Genomic DNA, 24221 nt, shown 5'->3' with positions numbered 1-24221 from the left:
TGTGATGGATTGAATTGAATTCCTTGTTGCCAGTGTTGGGCCGGATGCATTGCTACTAGAAAACAGTCAGTAAACCCCAGAAACACATCAAGAGAATAGAAACACAATTATTCTGTCAAGGAGACTAAACACGATATATATATCTATAAAACAATTACATCAATTTGGTAGAATGAAAAATCTTAAAGACCAAATATTTAATAAGATTTTTTTTGTAATTTTTGAGAAACAATTTAGTATTTAACAAAGAAAAATGAAATGAAGGCCACAAATAATAGAATAACCATTTGAAAAATATCACATGCTAAGTGTCGCCATTTCATTTCTTCACTTCAGAATTCACTTTTGTTTGCTGCTTAAAAGGCACAAGTAGGCAGGTTTAGCAAAAAATGTAACAGGCAAAACTTATACAGGCATATAATAAAACTTGTGCTACTGTCTAATATTAATACGTTAAATGAAAGGATTTCTTGCTACGCATATAACTGATGTAAATCCAATTTAAAGGGTAAATAATCATTGATTGAAGTTTGGCCAGTATTATACATGAACACACATGTCAAATAGCTAACAAATCATCAACATGTCATGCTTTTGTTGTACAACATTCCTTCATCGTATGTATAGGCAAGACAAGCAATGCATTCACTGATTCTATTAAAAGCATTGAGGATTTGGTGAATAATAAAAGTTTGTCAACATTATAAATGGCAGCTTTGACAGAAGACTAAGTTTAGTTTTTTCTGGCTGCTAAAACACAATATGTCCAGAAATGTTGTGTATTTATTTAACAAGACATTTCAGTGTTTAGATTTACTACAGAACTCGGAAAATACATTCTCTCAAATCTAAACCTCTTCAATAACATAAGACTTAACAGATGATGGCTCAGACTACATTTCATAAGACCTACATCTCTATGCATGGTAGATGAGGATCTTTTTATTATAAAAATATGTTTTCTACATCTACTTTATAACATATTCTAGTTGCAATAGTGAAAATTGTCTTCTATTATAATGATGCACAATTGTTCTTGTTCCATTCATGCAGAAGAGCTAATTATATCAATATACTTTAAATTAAGGCATTGTAATATTTATAATGATGATGTTGCCTGTTGTTTTGGTTTTGATTGATTTTGTCGCACATGCAGAAGTGTCGATGGTACTGATGACACGGTTTCCTGTTCAAAGCCTCGGCATGCAAGTTAAACAGAGAGGTTACGATAGATGGCCCCAAAAAGTATATAGTCTGACCATTATTGCCCAAACTGTGGATGAATGCATGAACAACGTTATTGTCGACCACGCTGTGCCTGGAACAAAGCGGCTTTCGTCTTCACTCAGAAGCGGACGCAGCTGCCCGTTTCTTCGGAGCTGTCAAAGTCGCTTCCTTCGCACAGGGACTCCTTCAACAGAAAGAAAATGTCACTGATGTTCACAAATGAATGCCACTCGCCTCCGATCCTATTCTAGGAAGCCGAGCGCCTCCCTGAAATCAGTGAAGACTTATTTTTTGACAAATGATCCAGAAGTGTGTCACGGTTTGGCCTCGCTTCCTGTTTTAGTTTGAAGTTTCATGTCTCTTGTGGTCCTGGGTTAACTTCACTTCCTGCCTTGTCTTGTGATTGCGTGATTGTCTCCACCTGTGTCCAATCACCTGCACCTCCCTTGTGTATTTAAGCCCTGTGTGCCTGTTGTCCCCTGTCGCGTCATTGTCTATATGTCCCTCGTCGTTGGAGCACGTCTTTGGTTTGTCTACAATAAAGAGCACTTGGATCGAGAAACTCTGCGCCTGAGTGTGACAATGTGATTGATTGTAAATCACATTCGGACCTCCTGTAGTCCTAGCACGATACAGTGACCTTATTTTTATGCAATAACAATCAAATCAATGCTTAAAGCACCCAGAGATTTTTTCACATGTAAAAATATGTGTGAAAAATAGTATAATTAAAAAGAGTTTTATGTTGTTGCGGCCATTTATTAAACTACCACAGTATCAGCATTCAAATGGTTTTTTTAACCCCAAAGTTTAAAAAAAGTCAGCGGTGGCTATTGTTCTGGTTAAAAGTGCAAAGGTGGTTAATAGGTTAGAGAAAATATATGAATGCACCACTATGACAAAGACACATGGGTTACTACGACATGAGTGGAACTATGGGAGAGAAAATGAAGGGCGGGCTGCAAGAACTAAATCAGCAAAATACTCACAGACGGCCGCCTCCGAGGGAGAGGAGAGAGATGGAGATGTGTAGAGGAGGCAAGGCCAACAAATACGCACCACATACAAATACCAGTATGCATTTTTGTTTTATGTCAATTTGGTTTGACATCGGTCAATTCCATATTGTGTTGATTAATTTGGGATTCAGTTTAAAAATAAAAGGGAAATCTTCACCGTATATTTTGGAATATTAAGGTTAGCTAACAATGTGTAACTTGCACAGAATTCAGTACAAGATGTCTTTGTTTGTGTGTGTCTTGTCCATCCATAAAAGTACAGGCTTCTGTTCTGCATATTCAAGCTGGGTACAGCCCACTGGGGGAGCAGAGGTCATGCAAGACAAACATCTGGATTTTACAAACAAAGACGGGCCCAACACAGAAAAAAAACCAACACTGATGCGAGGGAATGCCAAACACAGGGTTGTGGCGGGAGGTGACTGATTTAGAGGGAGGGGGGGGGGGGGGGGGGGGGGGCCGTCCCCGCGGCACTGACTTGGCTTTGCCGTCCCTCTGGCATCAGAGCCGACGGGGTGGGGGCGAGCGGCAGCCAGGGCTGGTTGCCCGCGCTGTAGAGCCGGGGGCGCTTGACCTGGTCGTGACTGGACAAGGGCGTGTAACTATTCCGCCGGTGTATGAGAGCAGAGCCCCGCGGGACTTTGTCCTGGTAGGAGATGAGATACCGCAAGCGTTAAGGGCAAAAGGATGAGGGAACATACAAAACAGCCGGGGGGAGGGGGGGTGGGGAACACCTCACCAGACACATCCAAGCCGTCCCATCATTCCACGGCGACAGATTAAAAAACAACTGGAGACGTTTTGAGTGAGGGGTTCCGACCGCGTTATTCCACCACGTGACACCGGACATTAGTGCAGTGTGACGGACGGACAGCCCCTCCCATCGAGATCAACACAAGATGTTAAAAACGGTCTTCATATCAGAGAAATAATAACCAGGAGATCAGCCCAAGCGAGGTAGCAGGGTCGGCCTCTGCGTCCATCGGGGTAGAAATAGCAGCGCAGGACGCGTTAGTTTGCTGCTGAAGCCATTTCCATTAAGGTTGAAGATCAAAGCAGCACAAGGCAGCAAAGCCTCCCGGGGGGGGGGGCGACGCAACAACAAGCCTATCAGACTTTGGACAAGACGTCGAGTTCGGAATTCATTTTTTTGTAAGTAAACAACAAAACATGCAAGAATGTGACGGTTTTCAGCTGGATTTTTTTGAGGGTGGACTCACGAGGGGCCGGTCCCGATGCGTGTTCACGGCCTCCACGTTAAGGTAAAACATCTCCACTTTACACCCTGGGAGATAGAAGACACACGCCTAAGAAAACACTACATCATGCTAGAGAATGGTATTATGGTGCAACACTGAGAGCTGTAGGTTTGGGTTTAGAGGCTTTAGAGGCTCACCATATGCAACGGGGGTTAGTTTGAGGATTGTGTGCAGCGGGCATTTCATGTATGGGAGGTCTTCTGTGGGATGAAGTAGAAATATACAAAATTGTGTAATGTAATTTGTGTACATGCATGTGTGTGCACACACTTGTGTTAATCTGACCTGCACTCTTGTCCAGGAAGTAAGCCAGCAGGCAGCGCATCACCGCCTGGTGGCAGATGACCAACACGTTGCCCTGCCGCTCCAACTCCATGATGACCGGCTCCAACCGCTGGACCAGGTCTTGGTAGGACTGGAAATAGAGAGAGAGAGAGAGAGAGAGAGAAGGTTTTCCAACGCACCGCAGAAAGGAACCGTTTTAAAACAAACACAACGAATGTGTTGAGAGCGGGTTGTGGGGTCACCTCCCCTCCGGGGTAACGGTAGTGGTACTTGTCCTGGTCCCTCAAAGCGAACTCCTCGGGGAACGAGTTCTGGATCATCTCGTAAGTCATCTCCTCACACACGCCCTGCAGCCAAAACAGGTGAGCGGTACATTCTAAAAGAATATTAACAATTCCACCAGCAGACAGGCTAACTACCACATGTGATGCAATCAAATACATTAGCAGTGAATTGTAAATACAGTATGTTTTGTCGTCATTTAAACCGACATTGTGTTAATGAATTTAATCAGTAACATTTTCTTTATTCTCCCAACACACTATTGCTTAAGTTTTCCCAATTGGGGCTTTTGTTTTTTACAGAGTACTTCCATAGAGTATTACTACTTTTACTTAAGCAAAGGATCAGAAAATGTTACATATTATGAGAAAGATGATGAGTCACTGACTGCGTCGATCTCGTTGAGTATCTTCCACTGCTCATAAGGGACGCCCAGCTCCTCCGCCGTCTGGATGGTTCTCCTCAGCTGGCTCGTCCACACCTTCAAATCCGACAGGTCGTGCTCCTCGACGAACTCTCGCAGCGCGCGAGCGAACTGGGATTGTGAGGCACAACGAGGGAGCGTTCACATCAGCCGCGTGTTCATTAGAAGGTGAGATGGAGGCGTGAAAGCATGCGACTCAGGGGAAGAAAAAAAAAAAAATAGAGAGAACCTGTTTCCCTCCAGGAGAAAGTTCAGCGTCTCCTCCGATGCGGCCCTCGACGTTGTGGTCGCTCTCGCCGTGCCGGCACAGGTAGATGGAGTGAGAGTGCACGTGGATGTTCATGAGGTAGTAGACGATCTTACTCTGGATGTAGTCCTGCACGCGGTTCACCAGGAAGCGCCGGCCCACGTTCATCACCTTGATGAAGGACAGGTCCCTGCCGGCGGGTCAAATAGACATCGTCCAACACATAAAATATCATTTAACATAATTTACTATTCAGATATGCATTTCTTCACCCTTACCTAAATCAGACTCTATGAAGAGGACCGTGTTTTATAGGTCAATTGTGCTTTGGAACAATCTTCCAGTTGGGGTTTGTGAAATCAAGGGAAAAACTGGTTTAAAAAAAGATTAAGACTGGTGTTTTGCATTATTTTTATTACTTTAATCAGTACTTTCAGAATTGTTACTTTTTCTTGTCTTTTGTGTGTATTTATATATGATATATTTGAGTAATTGTGATTGTGATTAGTTCTTTTATGTATTTTTTTTTTGGACCCCATGGAGACTAGCTGTCGTCTCAGTGTCAGCTAGTGGGGATCCTTTTAAATAGACAAACAAATATCAACATAAACACCATGAAGGTGGGAAATAAGAGATTTCCCCAGAAATGTTTGATCTTTTACAGTCTTAAATATTTTTTTTATTAAAAACCCAACGGAGAAGCAAAAGGAAGCGATCGGTTCTCACTTGTCGTAGTCGTCGGGGTCCAGCGGTTGATAAGTGACCTTGTAGCACTCGATCCGCTTGAGGAAATCGCCCATGACTCTCTCTCTGTGCCTCTCGGGGTAATCCGGACTGGACACTTTCACTTCCTGTCACGGGTGGATGCAGCACATTCAAACAGCGTCCGCTTAACACGGTCGAGGGGGGCGAATGCTAAAAGGTCACGGCGTTGGACCCAGAAGGACGGGGGGGGCATGCGATCGTACCAGGATATTAGCAGCGATGACCTGCGGGTCGTCACACACCGACTCCACAAAGAACACCTGTTGGGGAAAGAGGGTCAACATCTGCCAGAGCTTCCTGAGGCTGAGGTCATGTCACATGATCATCGGTCTCTACACACCTTGAATGCATTCTCCTTCACAAAGGCCAGAATGAGGTCGCGGCGTTCTCTTGTTGTGTTTGTTGCGTCAAACACCTAAAAAAAAAAAAAAAAATAGGAACACGGTTTAACTTTTCATTCCATTATTTTTTTAGCTTCTGGAAAATGAGTCATCCACATTGAGAGAGAGAGAGAGACTCACCGCGATCTGACCTCCCTCCGCCAACAGGTACGCCTTCACATCCTGCAGAGCTACCAGAGCACACTGCCTGAAGGGGGGGGGGGACATGACCATCAGTACCAACAGTACGCTCTCATCCACTAAGATCAAACCGAAAATGTCAGGAGACATTGTAGCATTGGAATCATCTTCCTTTGTTCATCAGGTAAAATCTTAATACTATTATGGGGTAAATGTAGCATATTGTACTTATTAGATAGAACCTGCATTGCTTTAATCGGGGCAGACGAGGCCATCCAGACTCTCCAAACAATACAGGTTTTATTTTGGCTGCTGCGGTAGCATCCCGTTCTGCACCCACTGACCCCCCCCCATCATGGAGACCATAACAAAGCTGCGATCTCAGCCTTGGTGGAAGCCTCAACGTACGAAGACAAAACACTGTGGAAATTTACTCCCTACAAAAATGTTACAGTTGTTAGACCTCCGAAGCCTTCCATCTATCCATCCAGCTGAATTTCACTCCTTATATCTGTTTAATAAAACGCTTAAAGACATTTAATACTTTGGCATCACTGTTATTTCTCACAGGGAGATTAAAAATATCAATTTACACCACAGTAACATCTTGATTTAACAATCAGTCTACTTCAAACAAACAAAGAAAAAAAGGTCATAGTCATTGGTTTGTGTGTCTTCTCCTTTAAATCTCTGCTCCCGTTGCCGACAAAATTGAGTTACATAAAATGTAATTTTGTGCAGCTCAAAGGACTGCAAAAAAAATGGAAGGCTCAGCAGCAATATATTTTTTTTATCTTTAAATGAAAGGTCTTGGTTACACGTTGGATAATCCATGGACTGGTGGTGGTTTCGTTTTGAACTGTCCTTTAGACGAGAAAGTAATAGTTGTCATTTCGAGTTAAAGAAACGGTTTCACGTTCCCCGCTGAGAACCTGAGGACCTCTCAGGTAAGTCTCTGCAAGAAAGCCCAGAAGCTCGTTTCCCCAAAAGGTCCCTTCTCTTTTTTGGGACAATCTAGGGCTGTTTTGAAGATCCAATCCTTCCCTTGTGGCAACAACAGCTCTGTGAGCAAGTAAAGAAAACATCCACCTTTTCCTTTAACTCAACTAAACTGACGCCGTCTGAGCAGCTGCTGTCTGACCCACGTCGGATACCCACAACACACCGAGGATCCTGGCGGATTTGTGTCAGCTTCAGAGTGACAGCGGCAGCCCGTTTGAGATCTGGGTCAGGATTCAGCGCCGGGGATCCCGTCGGGGCGCCTGCTGCATTTTCGCGAAGGCCGCGAGCGACAAACTCGATTTTTATTACCTCTGCTGCGCGAGACCACGGGGAAAGAGCGAGGCGGTCTGAAAAGCTTCGTCCTACAGCTGATCACACGCTTTGTCATGTGACCACAGATCAGGGCCAGTCAAAGGGAGTATGGACATTATGCAGACTCCTTCTCTGCACAGACTGTAGGCCCCTGGAGCAGCTTAGTCGCTGATGCAGCAGTGGAGGCTGCAGAATACCAAAACAGCCCCCGTGTTACTTGGAGGGGGGGGGGGGTGCTTATATTTAAAAGAGAAACAAAACAGAACAGCTGTGACATTTTTTACGCAAAAAAAGGTTGGTGAACTCTTCAACAACGGATGCTGCAGCCTCCCTTAATGATGGATAAGTAATATATGAATAATGTAATGTAATGAATAAAAGCAAACGGATGAGCACATTTCGATTAAGTGGAACTTACTTCCTTATTTTCATGGCTTCCTCGTTGTCGTGCCGGAAGAAATCATAGGACTTGTAAGCTCTGACGGCCTCTCTGCGGTACACGCCCAAGTTAAACACTGAAAAATGACCAAAAGAACACGGCACGATGCCGAATTCAGCCTCCTGTCCACACAGAGTGGGCTGCGTGTACGCGACGTGTCAACGTGGGTTTGGAGCCTACCCTTCGTGGGTACCCCGATCCAGTTGAGGTACCGTGTGAGCTTCTTTGACATGTAGGTCTTCCCTCTGGCAGGCAGGCCGATCATCACGATCACCGTGGGGGAATTTGTCATGTAGGAGGCCCATGCTATGCAGGGAATACAAGGCGTACAGGCTCGTTAACCACAGAGAGACTACACACAGATGCTGCAGAACAGGCCGAGAACTCAACACGCAGTGATGTAACTGCAACGTAGGAAATCACAGGATAATAATTAGGCCATGTGTGCACTGGACTAGAATAAGTGTCTCTATAGACACAAATCTCCTCAGTGGACTGGGATTAGTGTCTAAAGAAACGAGAGAAAGTCAATTTCCCAGATGGAGGCTTTCTGTTACAAGAGCACCTGTTGACTCTAAAAGCATCCGTGCAGAAGAACCTGTTCAGACATTAGATATATACATATATAGACATATACATATACACACACACACACACATATACTCACAGCACTTCTTCTCGTTCATTCTCATCTCTGCTTTCTTGGCTTCTGCTGAGTTTGCTGAGCCGTTGTCTGTGCTCGACATGTTCTGTTTGAGGGGGGGGGGGGGGGGTGTGGGGGGACAAAAAAAAGAATGAAATCAAATGAGCCTTTTTCTTGATATGAATGTGAGTGACTTGCGTCTCTGACGGATCAGAACCTTACCTGAAGAGCTGCGGATTCTCACGCGGAACGAACATGTAATGGTTAAAGCTCCGTGGATACCTGGCAGCACCAAGCAGAGAGGAGCGAAGGATGGAAACGCTGCCACCTCATCTCTTAAAGGGAAAGAAACCCCGCTCGTGTCTACGAGCCGGCGATCATTTCCTCGGCGACCGAGTTCACCACAGCACGATCCAGCGGGACCACGTGACCCGCCGCGAGACGCTCCCTGTGCGCCTCGCGCCTTTCTCCAGCTACCTGGTCGACGGGGGGGGGGGGGGGGGGGGACAGAGAGAGAGAAAGAGCCCCTACGGACGCCGTCGCTCACACCTTGTTCTCGGGGGGGGGGGGGGGGGGGGGGGGGGGGGGGGTGTCCCTCGATCTGCCGCACCGGGAGTTCGCACCCGCCGCAGCGGCCGCAGGAGCGCGTCTGGTCGGCTTGTCCTTGGTGCGGAGGAGCCTCCTCAGGCCGGCTGGTGTCCTTCCACAGCGGGATGCGGGATGTGTGTGTGCGCGTGTGTGTGCGCGCGTGCGCCTCTACGTCATGCTGGGATTTATTTAGTCCTACCGTAACGTTGCTAATAGATCGCAGCTCGACGCACAAAGGTGAGCTGTGCAGAGCATCACGTGCACGGCAGAAACGGATGCGTGGATTGAAAATCATTTATTTATAGCCATCAAACATTTCTTTACATTTACAAACATTGCATAGTCATTTATTTCAACAACGGGTCTCAATAGATAGTGGTCAGACGGTGAAGATTTACACCGTCACAAGTGCTACAACAGAACCCCCAATAAATAAAAGCCACTTACAATCAAAAAGTTCTCTTTTAAATAGTACAAAAGGTTGAATAAAATGTTGAGTCCTATGAAAATTCAGTTAATTAGATCGCCATCCCATTTCAATTTACAGTGAGACCGAGGAGAAACACCAGTGGTTCAGATCGACTTCTGCATTTCATGTTGTGTCCACACATCTGTGCACATTTGGAGATGAAATGATCTCCGGCTTCAGACTCACGTACAGAGGAACAGGCAGCGGGCGCCTCAGGCTCCGGAATGACTGATGATACAGAAGGTTTGGCTAGAAGGCACAAGCAATGATCTCACACAGACTCACTCAGTAGGTTTGCACTTTTTCTTTTCCAGATACGAGATGCTGCGTGGCGCACACGTGGGGAGCTTCTGGTCTCCAGAGTCCGACAGCTTTCACATTAAGGTTTGATCTTCCACAGCTGGAGACATAAAGCAGAGGAGATAAAACGGTCATTAGTGACAAATAGAATACCGTCTTACAGACCTGATGAGAGGAACAGTTTTGCAAACCTTTACGCTTATTGACTTTCTTGCTCAGTTTTGAACAATACTAAAGTGTCATGTTGGCGCTATAAACTGGAGCCAGGAGGCTTTCAGCTCGTTTTATTGTTAAAGTTCATAATTACACTTGTAATGAGCCCTTTTGTTCAATGTGTGCACAAACAGAAATGTAAAACAAGCATATCTGGTTAATTTGTGACACTGGAGGAGGCAGTAAAACGACATACTTTCCTTCGGTTTCCATTCTTTATGCTAAGCTGGGTCAATAACCTCCTTTTAATCTAACTCCCAAAGACAAAGCACGTTGAATTAGTCACACGACCTGTCAGCAATTTTTAAATCTTCCTTGTCATTCACATACTGACATCCCAAAAAGTTTCTGAGTGATATTGAATTATAAATGGGAAATGCCACAATGAGTGTTGAAAGGCCGCTCCAGTGTTGTAACACTACACGAGAGCACAGAAAAATGAAATAATATCTGTGGATACCACATTTCCCTCAATGCACCAGAGCGAGTGTGGAGTACATCATTCCTACTTGAGTACCTAAAAAAAAACGTCACAGAAGGTATTAGATACCACTACTTTATGTGAAGAGCAAACTGAACCAAAAAATGGAGCCGAGTGCCCCTTTACTCGTAAGCAGGTGGAGCCTCACTCTGATGTTGAAGCCGAGCAGGTCGCTGACCACGGCGGACACGGCGGAGAGGATGACCACTCGGGTGATGTTGTAGATGAGAGGGTTCACAGTCAGACCCAGCAGTCTGAAGGGAGTATCCAGCTCCTGCAGGAGGTGGGAGAGAAAACATGTCGAGTGGAACACTGACAAAAACATTAGAAAGGAATTAAATGTCATTACACTGCAAATCAAACGAGCTCTACAGCTCTCAGTATTTGGTTATTAGAGATTCAGTTAATCTTGAGAGATGTATAGAAGAGGCTCGTGGTTGCCGTCTTCACCCTTATGCCAGATAGAAGTGGTACAAAAAGCAATTCCCCACACGTCCATCAAAGGCAGGCTAAATTATAGTCGGGAGTTCCAACTTTTGTGCAGCGTTTAATATTTGTAAGAGCAAAAGGATATACTATGTTTTTGTTCGTTTTATTTAAAGGGAAGTTTTGATTCAGACTGTTTTTTTATAGTTAAATGACAGAGAAGTCAACTATAAAGTGCTTGTTAAATGTCGTGTGCGGCTATACGATGTAGTACCTCGAGAGATTGTACATAATCTGGGGTAAATCGTTAAATAATATAAAACCAAATGAAAATGTAGATAATATTCATAATCACATCAACGTCAGCAATACTGCAAGTCAAATAATTACAGTGATTGTGGTAAAACAAAAGAGACAATATCTTGGTTAATTTAATAAAACAGCTTTGCTTACCTTCATTAGTTTTGTGGCCAGTTTCAAAACGTTGTTCACTATATTGAGTTCTTCTTTCTTATTTGGCTTTTTCTCCATCTTGAGATACAAATTGATCTGAGCAAAAAAATGAACAGTTTTAACTTCTGTGTATTGTACAATGAAGCCATGGCGGTGCCTTTAAAAAATCACATCCCTGTTGCTCCGCCTCCTCGTGTCTCGCCCCGGGGCCTCACCTGCTCGGTGAGCAGCACTGAGGAGTTGCTGTATTTGCAGTCGGTCTCGGAGCCCAGCGTGGCCAGCCGCAAGAGGAAGAGGACGAGGGACGACGCCCACACCATCAGCTCCCAGTTGGTCAGAGAGTCCAGGAACGTTTGGTGGCTGTGGAGCAGCTGAGGACGAGCAACAACAAAAACACAAAAGCCTTTCATTTGTCTGCGCCGGACTCACACCAATTAGAGCAGATCCCGCCTCTACCTGTGACTGTCATGTGACTGACCTGGGCACAGATGATGAATGAAATGGAGAGCGCCAAAAGGAAGATGGTGGACACGATGACGTCGACGGAGCGCTGCGGCCCTCGCCTCTGCAACGGACAAAACAGGGGGGGGGGGGTCATCGTTTACGAGCCCAACGCAGCCATGCTGGTGAAACAATGCACCGTAACGATGGGACACCGACCCTGAGGAAGGAGCGCAGCGACAACCACATCTTTATGTTCTGGACCTTCTTCAGCCGGAAGTGAGGGATCTCGGATTTCTTGGCCTTACGCGCCGAAGTGATGTGGTTGAAGTACTTTGCAAATAAGAGTCTCTGCGGAGGACGTAGACACATCGGCACGCAAAGTCAGAGTGTCTCAATGCTCCCTCACTGCCACTAGAGGGCAGACCAGCTACTGTATTGACGAGTGTGGTCGGGATGTATGAGAATTCATTGAAGTAAATTAAAATACAGAACAGCTGTAATAATAAAATCAAACAGTGATCCCTCAGCAAGGGCTTCTCTGCGGGCCTTAATATCATCAGAAGTGATCCGCCAGTCTATTCTCTTCATTTCTGCTTCCAGCTGTCTGGCCTATGACGGCCTGCGGCGGCGCCTGCACGTGCACGTTGATTGGATACGTACTAGTGAGAGGCGGAGCCAGCACACCCTGAACGAGCTGAAGAAGGTCTGTCGATCGATCGGGTTCAATGGCTTTGAAAGCGGCTCACCTGCTTGTACGTCCTCTCGGCCACACACATCATGAAGAAGAACAGTCCTATGAGGCAGACCCTCAGCACCATGGTGACGAGGAAAAAGGCGTAGACGAGGGCGTCGCGGCGCCCCCACACCAGCTCCCCCAGCTGCGCCAGGGACAGCGAGGCCAGGTTCGCCGCGTTCAGGCGCTGCGCCAGGTGGAAGAAAAAAGGCAGCAGTGCCAGGGTGGCGGTCATCAGCCCACCGAGCACAAGGTAACCCACCCCCTGCTCCACCAGCTTCACCTGCCGAGAAACGGGAGAGACGCCGTGTCACGCCGCGACATTTCCATGCTGATAGAAGCAAAGCAGACAAGATTGCGTTAAAGGAACAGCAGAACGCGAGTGTATATTTTTAGGTTTAAGAGCGATTATTTAGCTAAATGTTCAACAGAAGTGGAATCTCACACCACATTACTTAATAATATACACGCAACACTGACTCCCAGCACTCGCAACCCACACAGCGACTACGGCAGCAAAGAGGCCGATGCGTACCCGCGTGAGGATGATCCCACTCATCTCCAACACAGACATGTCTGCCTTCTTGCACTCGCCCTGCTCCCATATTATGGCGCTGACTCGGTCATTGGACGGGTGGCAGGCCTGCAGCCAACACAGCTGGCTCTGGAATAATAAAAAAACACAATAAATAAAATTCACTCTGCTGACGGTTTCCACGGTGTGAAATATGCGCAGAGTATCACAACCTACGCGTGTCACGTGGGTTGGTGACTGACTGGGCCTGGCTAATGGCGCCAGCGACTAAACAGCGTTTTGACATCCTTGAATGAGGAAATAAAAGGAGCGGCTTTGAGCCGATCTTACTCCGGTGATTCCCTGCTGCAGGCTCTCGTCGTCATCACTGCTCAGAGTGGTGGTCTGCGGGACCGCCATGCCGGCGTTGAACCTCTCGTTCGACTCCGTGTCACTGCTCCCCGAGGAGGCGGAGTCGGGCCCTTGGAGAAGCTCCTCCCACAGTGCGTCGTCAGTGTCGGAGGCGGCACGCGAGCTAACTCTCGGCCGAAGGCGCTCCACCTCTCTGGGCTTCACCTTGGCGGAGGCCGCTTCCTGCAGGCGGTACAAAAGAGGAGTGGGCTCACGTCGTTGCACGCCAGGGACACGGCGTAAAACTCCAGGTCTTATTAACTACCAGGTTTACCTGAGATCTTAACGGCGTTTTGGAGATGGTCTTCTGACTTCTCTTCCTAACCGAGGACGTTGTTGCGGGCGTCGGCCACGCCGAGGCGGGGTGCCTCCCTTGATGAGCTTTGGGAAGATTTACTTCAACTGGCTCCTCTTCCTCAGTGGAGAGCTCATCAGATGCCCCAAATCCAGACTTTCGTGTCTGTGAGGACAATGAGTCAGACGTGCATTTAAAAAAAATGGATTACCAAACATGCAGGAATTCGACAGAGTAAACCCTCTTGATGCACTTAAAACCAACCTTTACAAATTATAATACATATAGAAGTGTCGTTTGTGGGTTATTAGATATGGTTTTTACATTAGCATTATAGATAAAATAATTGCAATATGAATCAAATACAATTCATAGTGATTTAAATATTGTACACATGTAACGTTAAAACTTGGGGACGGATGCTAATTGCCGTCCTTTATGGACTTCTCCAGATTTTCTCCCCAAAGAGTTTTTTTGGGGAGTTTTTCCTCCTGTCAGGTAGTATATCAGCAAAGGATGTACGGCAGCCCTGCGAGGCAAATATTTTGTCCATATAGAACTTAGTTAAACACCTACAGCTTTTCATTCTATTCTGATGCATTTGACCAGTTATGAGTGACTGTACCCTCCGCTCTTCAGTCCTGTGTAACCGCAGGCTTTCCTCCAGCGGCCCTGCGTCGGCACTTTCCTTCTTTTCCTCCGGTCTTTTCGGCGCTCTGCCCTTCCTTGGCCTGAGAGGACACAGAATAAATTTAAAAAAAAAAAAAAAACAGGACAGTCAAAGACAAAAGAACGTGAATAGGACGTCACAAAATGAGCTGGAACCCACAGGAGTTGATGTTGATGTCATAGTGTGTGTGTGTGTGTGTGTGTGTGTGTGTGTGTTCATGCAGGTGAGGTGAGAGTGTGCTTGTAAAGGCAAACGAGTGCGCGGGGCGAGACGATGAGACAACAACCTCCGTCTGCGAGCAGGGCTGGAGGTGCAGCTGCCAGCTGGACCGCCCGAGGGCCACCGGCTGGACTCAGTGGAGACAATCTGGCAGTGCACGGTACCCAGGAGCAGCATCAGACACATGGGCCCAAACACCTCGCTGGCACTCGCCCCGGGGACCTCCACGTACAGCCCCACTGCTGCCACTGGGGGGGGGGGGGGACACACACACAAAACATTTGGCAACAGCATGCAAAGCGGTCTCTTAGGGGAGTCATTATAACGAGATCCAGGCTCATTAACACGGGCATTATGTGTTGCACAGGTGTGATGGGTAACATTTATTGTTGCACAGAACTATGGAAAATATATACATGTTCATTTCCTGAAATTCAACCAATCAAGGCATTATGATATTGGGGAACTAAGGAACAATATGTACAAATGCATTTTATGTTTTAGAAGATCCAAAAAATGAATCTGTGTATAAATAACACGCCACACTGAAAACGTCGCTGTTAAACGAGACTCTTTGTTGGTTAATATTAAAACATTACTCAATCTGCACATTAAGACTAGTCATCTTGTATATCTTCTATATAGACACTATATATTTTATGGAGGCTCTGTATATTAACTAAATCACTGATCATGGTAATACAGGAGAGGCTCATAAGGGAACTATTCTATTTCAAACGCCTTCTCAATGAGACGTTTTAACGATATCTTTATTATGAGCAGTAAGAGTTAGTTTGTAGCCGACCTTGCATGAAATACAGTACGAGGATCCACGAGGAGATGGACCTGGAGGTCACCTGGATCCACCACTGGAAGAAGAACGGGAACAGCAGCACTCGGACCAGACCCTTCCGAGTCAGAGCGGTCCAGGGTCTGTCGGGCTTGGCTTTGCCGAAAGTTGATCCTGCGAGAAAAAAAAAAGGAGAAAGTCCCTGGGCTCAGATCGCAGACACGAAGAGAACACGAGTGTACAAAGCCTGCGATTGGTCTCCGTTTGTCATCCTTCATTATCAAGTCGGAAGCAAGTAAACGTGCAGAACACAGTCAGAAATGACAGGTTGGTATGGTACTACCCGAGGAAATGTGTCGTTAGTGTGTAACAGTATGCAGATGATGAAAGTGTTATTGAACCAACTCCTCACTGATGCTCACCTCTTACTAAGTCGACATCAATGAGGTCTGGTTTGATGTGACCAGTCTTTCTGGGTTGGCTCTCTAAACCCTAGAAATATGGCAAGGGGGATTTTCAATGTGGTGGCAATGCACAAGACCAATACACAAACAATTATTTCAATTTTTGGGGGAGATTTGGGGGGTGTCTTACATTTAAATCCGCCTGCTCCAGAGATTTCTCCCAGACTTGCTGATCATAGGCCCCGATCTGTGGCAACAACAGAACATTACTAGGGTTTTCCCTAATGTACAAATGCAATAGGCAGCATAAACAAACTCGAGACAATGAATATACAGTATACCAAGTACATTAACTTTACACGTACATTCCTAAATACACATTTGGTAGCAACTTGACTTGTATAAAGATGATTTACTATGTGATCAGCTGCGTTGTCCTGGTTAATAGCTGCTACTTAGATTTCTGTGCGAGTACATTTTGAGGGATGCAAAACGAAAAACTGGCTCCTCTTATGTTCACACATACGTGGCCAAATAAAGCCAATTCTAAATCTTTAGATTTTACTTTAGTCCATATTAAACTCAGTTTGGGCAAGTTTAGGCTCATGGTTTATTATTTCAATCAATTGGACTTCAAACAGATTGAGCGTTTTTATATAGCTTGAAGAAACTGTCGATATAAATATATTGAGGTATTTGGCTCTGAAAAAGTAATAGTAAAATGCATTTTAAAAGATTATCAACCGATAACATTTTCTTCTGTGATTTAAAGACGGAAAACTAAGCGCATATTACAGTAATGAATATGAGGCAATTATGTCTAAATATACAAACTTTTGTAATGAACATTAAAAAAGGTTAAAAAGTGGGAATTTTTAATCATGCAATATTATAAGCCTACAGCATTATGAGCCTGAAAACACTTCAAACAGGTCAGCACTTGCTCCCTGGCGTGAGACAGAAAAAAATGCAGTTGGAGACGCATAGTTTAATAGGCTCAGCATCCTCAGTAAACATCACGCTTGCATGTCTCGACACATGGCAACCGGTCCAACGGGGCGCACCCATCCCTTTGCAACTTTATTTGGTTTGTACACAGTCCTACGAAACCAGCAGAAGGAAAGCAGGGGAACCTGGAGCTCTGCGTCCTGGGAAGTAAGCTTGTAAAAATAAATAGATATCTATCAGTCTCGAACTGGTTTGCGCTCATGACCATTTGCATTTATTGACACAAAAAAAAACGATTTCACACAAATTCACAATATAAATATAAAGGTGTTTCTGTACAAATCCCTACCTTTCTTATATACCGATCTATCTAACTGCCTGCAGCACCTTAAAAGAAAACCGGTTTGTTGGGTAAATTAAATGCACACCTGGGTGCATCAACAAAGTTGGACTTACCTTCTCTTGATACCAGGCTATTCTGGCCATTGTCATCTGAAGCTGGAAGCGGTGCAGCCGCGGTCAGGTCATCTCACAAAGAAGGCAGGAGAACACAGAGGACTGGGCAGGAATCCACACTTCTCCACTGACCAACAACAACCCAAAAAAGGAGGGGGGGGGGCGTGACACACAGATTCCGAATGTTAAAAAAAGGATATAATCAATAATCATGTGATGTCACATAAATTGTTCTGAAATGAACCGTTCTGCAATTTGTATATTTCAACACTAAAACTCCATTTGTTTTACTTATAGGTTGTGAAACTGAAGTATTATCAGAACAATTTGGTATAGTTAACGTTAAATAGGAGAACCTCCTCCGCTGCTGCATGAATGAAGAAACGGATGATGTAAAGCGTCTGTTACCGGGTAACCGTGTTGAGGGTAGACGTTAGCTAACACTAGCTAGCCGCCCGTTAGCAGCAGGCTAAAGGAACTCACCGGGGAGGAAACGGTCCTCGTTGATCCGCCACCAGCTGGAAATGCCTTTAAAACGCATCACGGACCGCTCGTTAAAAACGTCCCCGTCATCGGGGTCGCGAAGCGCCGCGGCGTCCCTGAGCTAACCACCAGTTAGCTAACGTTAACCACTGGTTAGCCAACGTTAACCAACAGCGCTTTATTACCACGACTCACTTTGATGACGCGATTGATCGCTCGCAGGCGTCATATTTCTACAACGTGGGGCCGGTTAGCGATGCGCTTGTGTCAAGTAGCGGTATCTTTGCACTTCAGAAACTTCGGTTGTTTTCTGCGACATTGGGTCGAGTTTCCGCTTCTCTTTTCCGGGGTTTGTTGTGCCTGAGACGCGGGCTCTCTTCCCTCAGCCGTGTCTCGCAGGCTGTGCTGACCGCCGCCAGGGGCTGCGTTCAGAATCCCTTTTCCGTGGGTAGGATTGAGACGAGGAAATAGCACCTGCGTCTAAAACGTTATTTCGACACGTTATGTTCGTTATTCAAACCGTAACATTTTAATGGGTAAACCTGTTATACCCGAAGTGGTGCGGTGCTGCCTGAAATGCCACCCTCCGGACGAAATGCCCCCAAGTCAAAGTATTCCTGACATTTTAGCCAATAAGTGAACAGCAATTAATTGGACGTGATGATAATGATTTGGGCTGTAAATAGCAATACGTTTTTTATTATTAATTATTCTAGCCTAGGAAAAACTCTGAGGCCTAAAGCAATGTCTTAAAATTCTGGTCGTAGATACAACAAACATGTCAACGGAAAAAAAGTCTTTTTCCACATTTTCAATTTAAAATCGTTTCTCATAACATCCGGAATATAACTCTGACGACCAAACTCTGATTCTCAAAATTAGGCTTAACATAAACATACTATGTGCCATGTACATGAAACTGTTCCACATCGATCCTACCTAGTAAAAACCTCAAATGAATCAAACTATTTCAAAGGCATGACTATAATGTCCTTACTTGTGGATTTATTGCTGTTTAAAATGTTAATTATACAGGCAACAGTCTCTAACTCAAAGACCAAAAATAAAAAAGACCAAGTGAAGCATCAAGCACACTGAGGTCCTAAACAACTAACCAAAACTCAAAGCTTATGCAGATTAATTCACTTCTTTTTATATTTAGCTGTAATGATGATTATGTGTGTTTACCACATGGTGGTTACAGCATATTTGTGATTTAAATACGGTTTGTTCAACTTTCAAAAGGGGTCTACGATCTCAGTAAATGTTACTCATCCGTCCAGCAGTGTTGAAAATGATGAGGTCTGAGAGTACAGCTCTGCTGTCTCATTAGTCGACAGCCTGTCAAAACAAAGCCATGGTGTCATTTGTCACTCGTCTCCTGGTTGTCTACTGACGGCTGGTTCTGCTCTGCTGCACACAAGATCTTCGCCTTGACCTTCTTGTTGGAGGAAATGATGAAGTACGGGCTGAGCGAGGCGTAGCAGGAGGAGAAGAACACCCTCATGTCAGCCACCACTGGCGACACCTTTGCCACCGTCAGCATGTAGATCCAGATGGCATTGTCGATCCCGAAGAAGACCGCGTACAGGACCACCAGGGTGATCACCGTTTTGACCGCCCTGGCCTCCGCCCCGCCGCCGTGGGAGCGACGGATCCCCCTCACCCGCCGGCTGTGGCGGTGCAGGAGCAACAGGATGTAACCGCTCGAGCCCAACATCAGGGCGACGAAGGCAAAGTCCCTCACGGAGACCGCCACGCCGTTGATCACGTAGGACAGGTTGTCCCTGAAGTCCACGTGGCAGAAGCCCAGGTTGAGGGTGAAGGCCGGGACGGTGCCGTTGCGCGGCGCCATGGAGAAGAGGGGGGCCGCGATGCACACGGCCATGTTGAGGAGCCACAGCCCCGCGGAGGTGGGCAGCACCAGGGAGGGGAGCGCGGGCTTCAACCTGGACAGACGGGGTCCGGCGGGGGCGAGGGTCACCGCCTGAAAGACGCTGAGCATGCAGGTGACGCAGACGGACAGCGCCCGCCCGACGCGGTAGGCGTAGATCACCACCTTGCAGCCGGGGTCGCCCAGCAGGTGCCTCAGCCCGAACACGCTCATGGTCTGCGGGACGCAGCGGGTCAGCAGCAGCATCAGGTTGGCGAAGGCCAGGTGGCACAGGATCACGTCCACGGGGAGAAGCTTGGGCTCGGCGTGGATGAGCTGGGCGTAGGCCAGCAGCACCACCGCGTTCCCCAAGACGCCCAGACCCGTTTGCAAGAGGAAGGAGACCCCTTTGATGGTGACGCACAGGTCCATGGTGGCAGCCCGCTGCTGAGAAGTGGACAGAAAATCAAAGTCTGATACGAGTGCTGTCAAGAATTCTCTTAAAATAACAATAAGCTTACCTGGAGTTAAGATGAAGGGTATCGCCTGCTGTGTATTACTTGCTTAAAAGCCCGTCTGATTGCAATTTTATAGGCTCCGATGCCCCTTGAGAGCACTGGCCACCATAGCGGGGTTCAGCCCACACTTTGGCTAATTAAAGCAACAGAAGCACTGCTCTAGGATCAACAAATACTCATTTTTCCCACCTGTTTACATTTCCTTGATTTTTTTTTTTGTTGCCTAGAAACAAAATAAGAATGGAAGAAAGTGTCCAACAGATTACTATCATGTGATTCCAGACTAAAGGGGAATATAGAACGCCAGACGAGGTCACTATGCTCAGTTGCCAGTTGAACAGATTGAGCTTTCTATAATTATTTTTCCTGTAAAGTACCTGACATGCGTCCAATGATGAGCGGTGGAGGCATCATATCAATATCACCTCCACGAGCTCAGCAGCCGGACCAAAAGGACTCCATGAAAGCGAGCGATGACATTGAGGCAAAACCTGTTTGAATGTGGGCTTTGTTATTATGGAGGACTTGAGGGTATGACTGGAGGTCAGCATTCCCAATCAGAACCAGCAATTAGTTGTCATGAAAAGTAGCTGCGCTGCCTTTCGGGTCATGCAGACAGCACACGTGTGGGGTTTGACTTCCACGGGGTGGGTTTTCTCCTCATGCACGCGGAGAAGGCCGCGCGTCCGTCAAACATCATGCGGCTATTTCCCCCCCCCCCGTGGAATAAAAAAAAAAATAGAGTTAAACAAACCCTGGCGCAGACACGCTAGTTGTTGATGTGAAAGCGGCCTGATGACGCCTTGAATGAGCCCCACCAAGAGGCTTTTACGTGCAGCACAGCGCGCGCTGCTTTCCTCCTTCATGTCCTGGGAGCGTGTTAAAAGACACAGAGGAGCAGGGCAATTAGCTTTAGAGAAATGCACGTCTGCACTAATTGGGGGCACGGGGGCAATATTTATTTATCTCCTTAACCTTAATCAGCTCTCACAGAAGTTTGCGGACGGTACTGCAGCGATATCTTTCTCAGACTGTGAAACGTCTCCTGGTAGCCGATTGGTTAGTTGCACTCTCTTGTTTACTCACGGTGCAAAAATTACAGCGCGCTAAAACGTTGTTGTTTAAGAAAAGCATTTTCTCCTGGGAGGGGGCCCTGGAATACAGCGTCTTAAAGATGTGTTGTTTTTCCTGTGTGTACGTTCACATGTTCTGAGAACTAATTAAAATGGCAAGTTCGAGCTCGCCGCTCTCAGGGGATTCGGATCATGTGCAGGCTGCTGCATTGCAAGTTAATTTCTTTTTCTTCCCCCCGACATGCAATTCCATCTCGTGGGCTTTTAACAAACTAATTCAATTTTCAGGACTACATTAACTCTCATTACGATGATATTCTTAGAAGTAGATCTTCGTGGATGAAATCATCACCGGTTAATACTTTACACGGAATGAGCTGCACTCTAATGGCTCATTCTTTTGCTGTTGGAGATCCTTGAGAAGAAGATTTCTCTCCTGGGTCACTAAATGCTGCACGACCTCGCGTCGAGTCGCCTCTGAACTACTAGTCGAGGCAGCGGTTTAACACGCAAGTCAAGTCATTTCTACCTTTTTAACCCTTTAGCCCGTTGGAAGTACGCGGGCGAGGCTTTGGTTGGTGACGAGGGGAACAGTCAGTGCACCCCCCCCCCCCCCTCGCTGTGCCACTTAAATCTGTCCCACAGCAAAGCAATGTGCTCTAAGAGGCTTTGGGCTTAGCAGCCTCCCCGTCTGATACTGACGGGCCTTGAACTCGGTGTTTGCATTACGGGGGGGGGGGCACATTTGACCTCATCTTCAGTGGAAAAAACAGGAACGAATCATCAGAATGAGTGCCTTCACCTGTCACATCAAATCCACGGAGACCATTCATCAGTTTACGTAACTGTCTGAATCGCCTCTCGTTGGATTGTTTTTCTCCCTCGTGTTTCATCCACCGTCGAGTCCGTGGCCGAGTTTCACCTGACTGAGACACCAACTACAAGGGAATATGCTGCATTTAAATGTTTTTTGAGTATAAAAAATCATTTTGTTAGTTTGTGAGTGTTACACTATTACTGTATTATAATGTATGTGTATTAAATAATGCAAGAGTTAGTATGATGTTGCTGCTGCACTATGGCAAAGCTAATATCAATATACACACCTGAAAAACCTTAATCAATCCCATTCAATCTCATTTTGTGATATTTTCTCTTTTTTTTTATTCTTCATGCACTTGAGAGCAATGGGCTTAACATGCTTCACCTGCTTCAGGACACGTTGCAGTTAAACCATGTAGCCAAACCTCCTCAAAGTTTGGATGTAACTCCACGTTCAGAACTTTGGACGAATGAAGACCATCACAAATTGGATCCTGTGTTCTAATGGAAAGACTGGGTTTCCTCTTTCTCCACTGGAGGACACTGTTGGCGTTCGACTGACCGGCACACAGGACGGCTCTTTTAACGGCCAGCGGATTCTGAAATTGATTGCCGAATTAAAAATACAAGAGTAATATGAAGGGTCTTATAAGGAAGATCTAATTAAAGCATCAGTAATTACAACAAAAAAAAATCCGGAGTACTCCCCCGAAGGGAAACAGTGACACTGAGAAAGTGTTTTAATCTTTTTTTGAGTGTAAACTTGTGTCTAATAGATGTTATTGACTCATCAGCACCATTTTCTCCTCCCGATGGTTGGCTCTCTCCGTGTTATCCTTCCCGTCTGAAACCCAGCGAGGGGACGGACTCAGTCATCTGAATTGATCTCAAGTAATTGGAGGCTGAGGGAAGAGAAGTCAATGGACCGTGAAAAACACATCCAGCAACCTGTCACCCAAACTCACCTGTCTGCCGCTATAAGAGCACAAACAACCCGGCACCCTTCAGCAGAGAGGGATCGGGCTGAAGGTCCGTCTCACACCTCCCAGGTAGGGGGGGGGGGGGGGGGTTGATCTTCTGCGTTGAATACACCGTGTTCATTTAAGTTACCCCGAGCTCTTTTCTGTGCCTGCAGGAATGACCTCCGAGTTGTTTGTGCGCGGGATGCTCTACGTGTCCCTCACTGTTTTGGGCGTGCCGGGCAACGCGGCCGTCATCCTGGCGTTCCTCCTCTTGCTGCACCGGGACAACCGCCTCCTCCCGTCCGATGTCATCGTCCTGCACCTGGCCCTCGTCAACCTGCTGGTGGTGGGCGTCCGCTGCCTGCTGGAGACCGTGGCCTCCTTCCGCCTGTCCGGCATCTTCGGAGACGCGGGCTGCAAGGCCGTGATCTTCGTCTACAGAACGTCGCGGTCCCTCTCCATCTGGCTCACCTTCGTCTTGAGCGCCTACCAGTGCCTGAGCGTCGCCCCACCCGGGTCGCGCTGGGCCTCCTGCCGCGCCCTGTTGGCCCGGCATTTGGGCTTAGTGTTCTTCTCCCTCTGGCTCCTCAACACCTGCATGTCCTCAGCGGCCATTCTCTTCTCCTTCGGCAGCGAAAACGCCTCCAACCTGACGGGCTACGACGTCAACGTCCAATTCTGCTTCGTCAACTTTCCCTCAAAGTTGTCCGTCCAGGCGAACGGGGCCTCCCAGGTGGGCAGAGATGTGGTGCCCATGGCCCTCATGACGCTGACCAGCCTGGTCATCCTGGTCTTCCTCTTCAAGCACAGCCGGCAGGCGAAGGACCTGCGCGGCAGCGGGGGCAGAGGAGGCGGGGCGGAGCAGCGCGCCGCCAAAGTGGTGGTAGCGCTGGTGACCCTGTACGTGGTCCTCTACGGGGTGGACAACGGGCTTTGGGTCTACGCTCTCACAGCCAGGAAGGCCATGGAGTCCTCGCTGATCTCTGACCTGCGTATATTCTTCTCTTCCCTCTACGCCGCGCTGAGCCCCGTGGTCATCATCGCGTCCAACAGGAAGGTGAATGGGCGACTGAGGTGTGGCGTGAAGGGGAAGCCCGTCGAGGAGAAGGACACGTGTGGGATGGCGCATTGTTCACAGGGGGGCAGTGGAATGAAAGCATGATTATGAGGGTGAATCTTTGCACAGCGTGGGTAATCCGCGGGTCCCTTTTGTTCACCGGGTGAATTCTGTTTAGTGAAAGGAACGGCATG

The 24221-nt window shown here is 46.8% G+C and overlaps 4 protein-coding genes across 5 annotated transcripts; 1 reads left to right on the top strand and 3 right to left on the bottom strand.

Annotated features, from left to right (window-relative positions):
• Positions 1-746: 746 nt before the first annotated feature.
• On the bottom strand, positions 747-8827 carry pfkfb2b (6-phosphofructo-2-kinase/fructose-2,6-biphosphatase 2b). 2 transcript variants are annotated; one of them, XM_037490275.2, is made up of 16 exons: positions 8648-8827; positions 8450-8531; positions 7963-8088; positions 7762-7858; positions 6030-6096; positions 5849-5923; positions 5712-5768; positions 5470-5594; positions 4726-4933; positions 4461-4607; positions 4033-4137; positions 3791-3920; positions 3643-3705; positions 3467-3531; positions 2725-2892; positions 747-1411 (listed from the first exon to the last, which is right to left on the bottom strand). In XM_037490275.2, exons 2-16 carry the CDS (start codon positions 8526-8528, stop codon positions 1346-1348), a joined length of 1578 nt encoding a protein of 525 aa, XP_037346172.2. In that variant the 5' UTR covers positions 8529-8531; positions 8648-8827; the 3' UTR covers positions 747-1345. The 2 variants fall into 2 exon arrangements, with proteins under 2 accessions (XP_037346172.2, XP_037346173.2); XM_037490276.2 differs by lacking the exon at positions 2725-2892.
• A 466-nt stretch (positions 8828-9293) lies between these two features.
• Positions 9294-18143, bottom strand: phtf1 (putative homeodomain transcription factor 1). Its single transcript, XM_037490274.2, has 17 exons — positions 17723-18143; positions 17240-17366; positions 16026-16082; positions 15854-15923; positions 15447-15605; positions 14709-14889; positions 14378-14483; positions 13732-13917; positions 13398-13640; positions 13068-13196; positions 12546-12815; positions 12016-12147; positions 11834-11920; positions 11571-11726; positions 11356-11451; positions 10625-10750; positions 9294-9882 (listed from the first exon to the last, which is right to left on the bottom strand). The coding sequence occupies exons 2-17, from the start codon at positions 17273-17275 to the stop codon at positions 9862-9864; spliced, it is 2055 nt and encodes a 684-aa protein (XP_037346171.2). The 5' UTR covers positions 17276-17366; positions 17723-18143; the 3' UTR covers positions 9294-9861.
• A 597-nt stretch (positions 18144-18740) lies between these two features.
• On the bottom strand, positions 18741-20027 carry LOC119230164 (olfactory receptor class A-like protein 1). Its single transcript, XM_037491201.2, has one exon. The coding sequence runs from the start codon at positions 20025-20027 to the stop codon at positions 19086-19088; it is 942 nt and encodes a 313-aa protein (XP_037347098.2). The 3' UTR covers positions 18741-19085.
• A 3118-nt stretch (positions 20028-23145) lies between these two features.
• LOC119193884 (olfactory receptor class A-like protein 1) lies at positions 23146-24221 on the top strand. The gene has a single exon (XM_037447784.2). It carries the CDS (start codon positions 23146-23148, stop codon positions 24130-24132), a length of 987 nt encoding a protein of 328 aa, XP_037303681.1. The 3' UTR covers positions 24133-24221.

The sequence above is a fragment of the Pungitius pungitius genome, chromosome 8 (assembly GCF_949316345.1).
Source record: "Pungitius pungitius chromosome 8, fPunPun2.1, whole genome shotgun sequence".
NCBI classification, from domain to species: Eukaryota; Metazoa; Chordata; class Actinopteri; order Perciformes; family Gasterosteidae; genus Pungitius; species Pungitius pungitius.
This window is presented reverse-complemented; position numbering and strand designations above follow the sequence as displayed.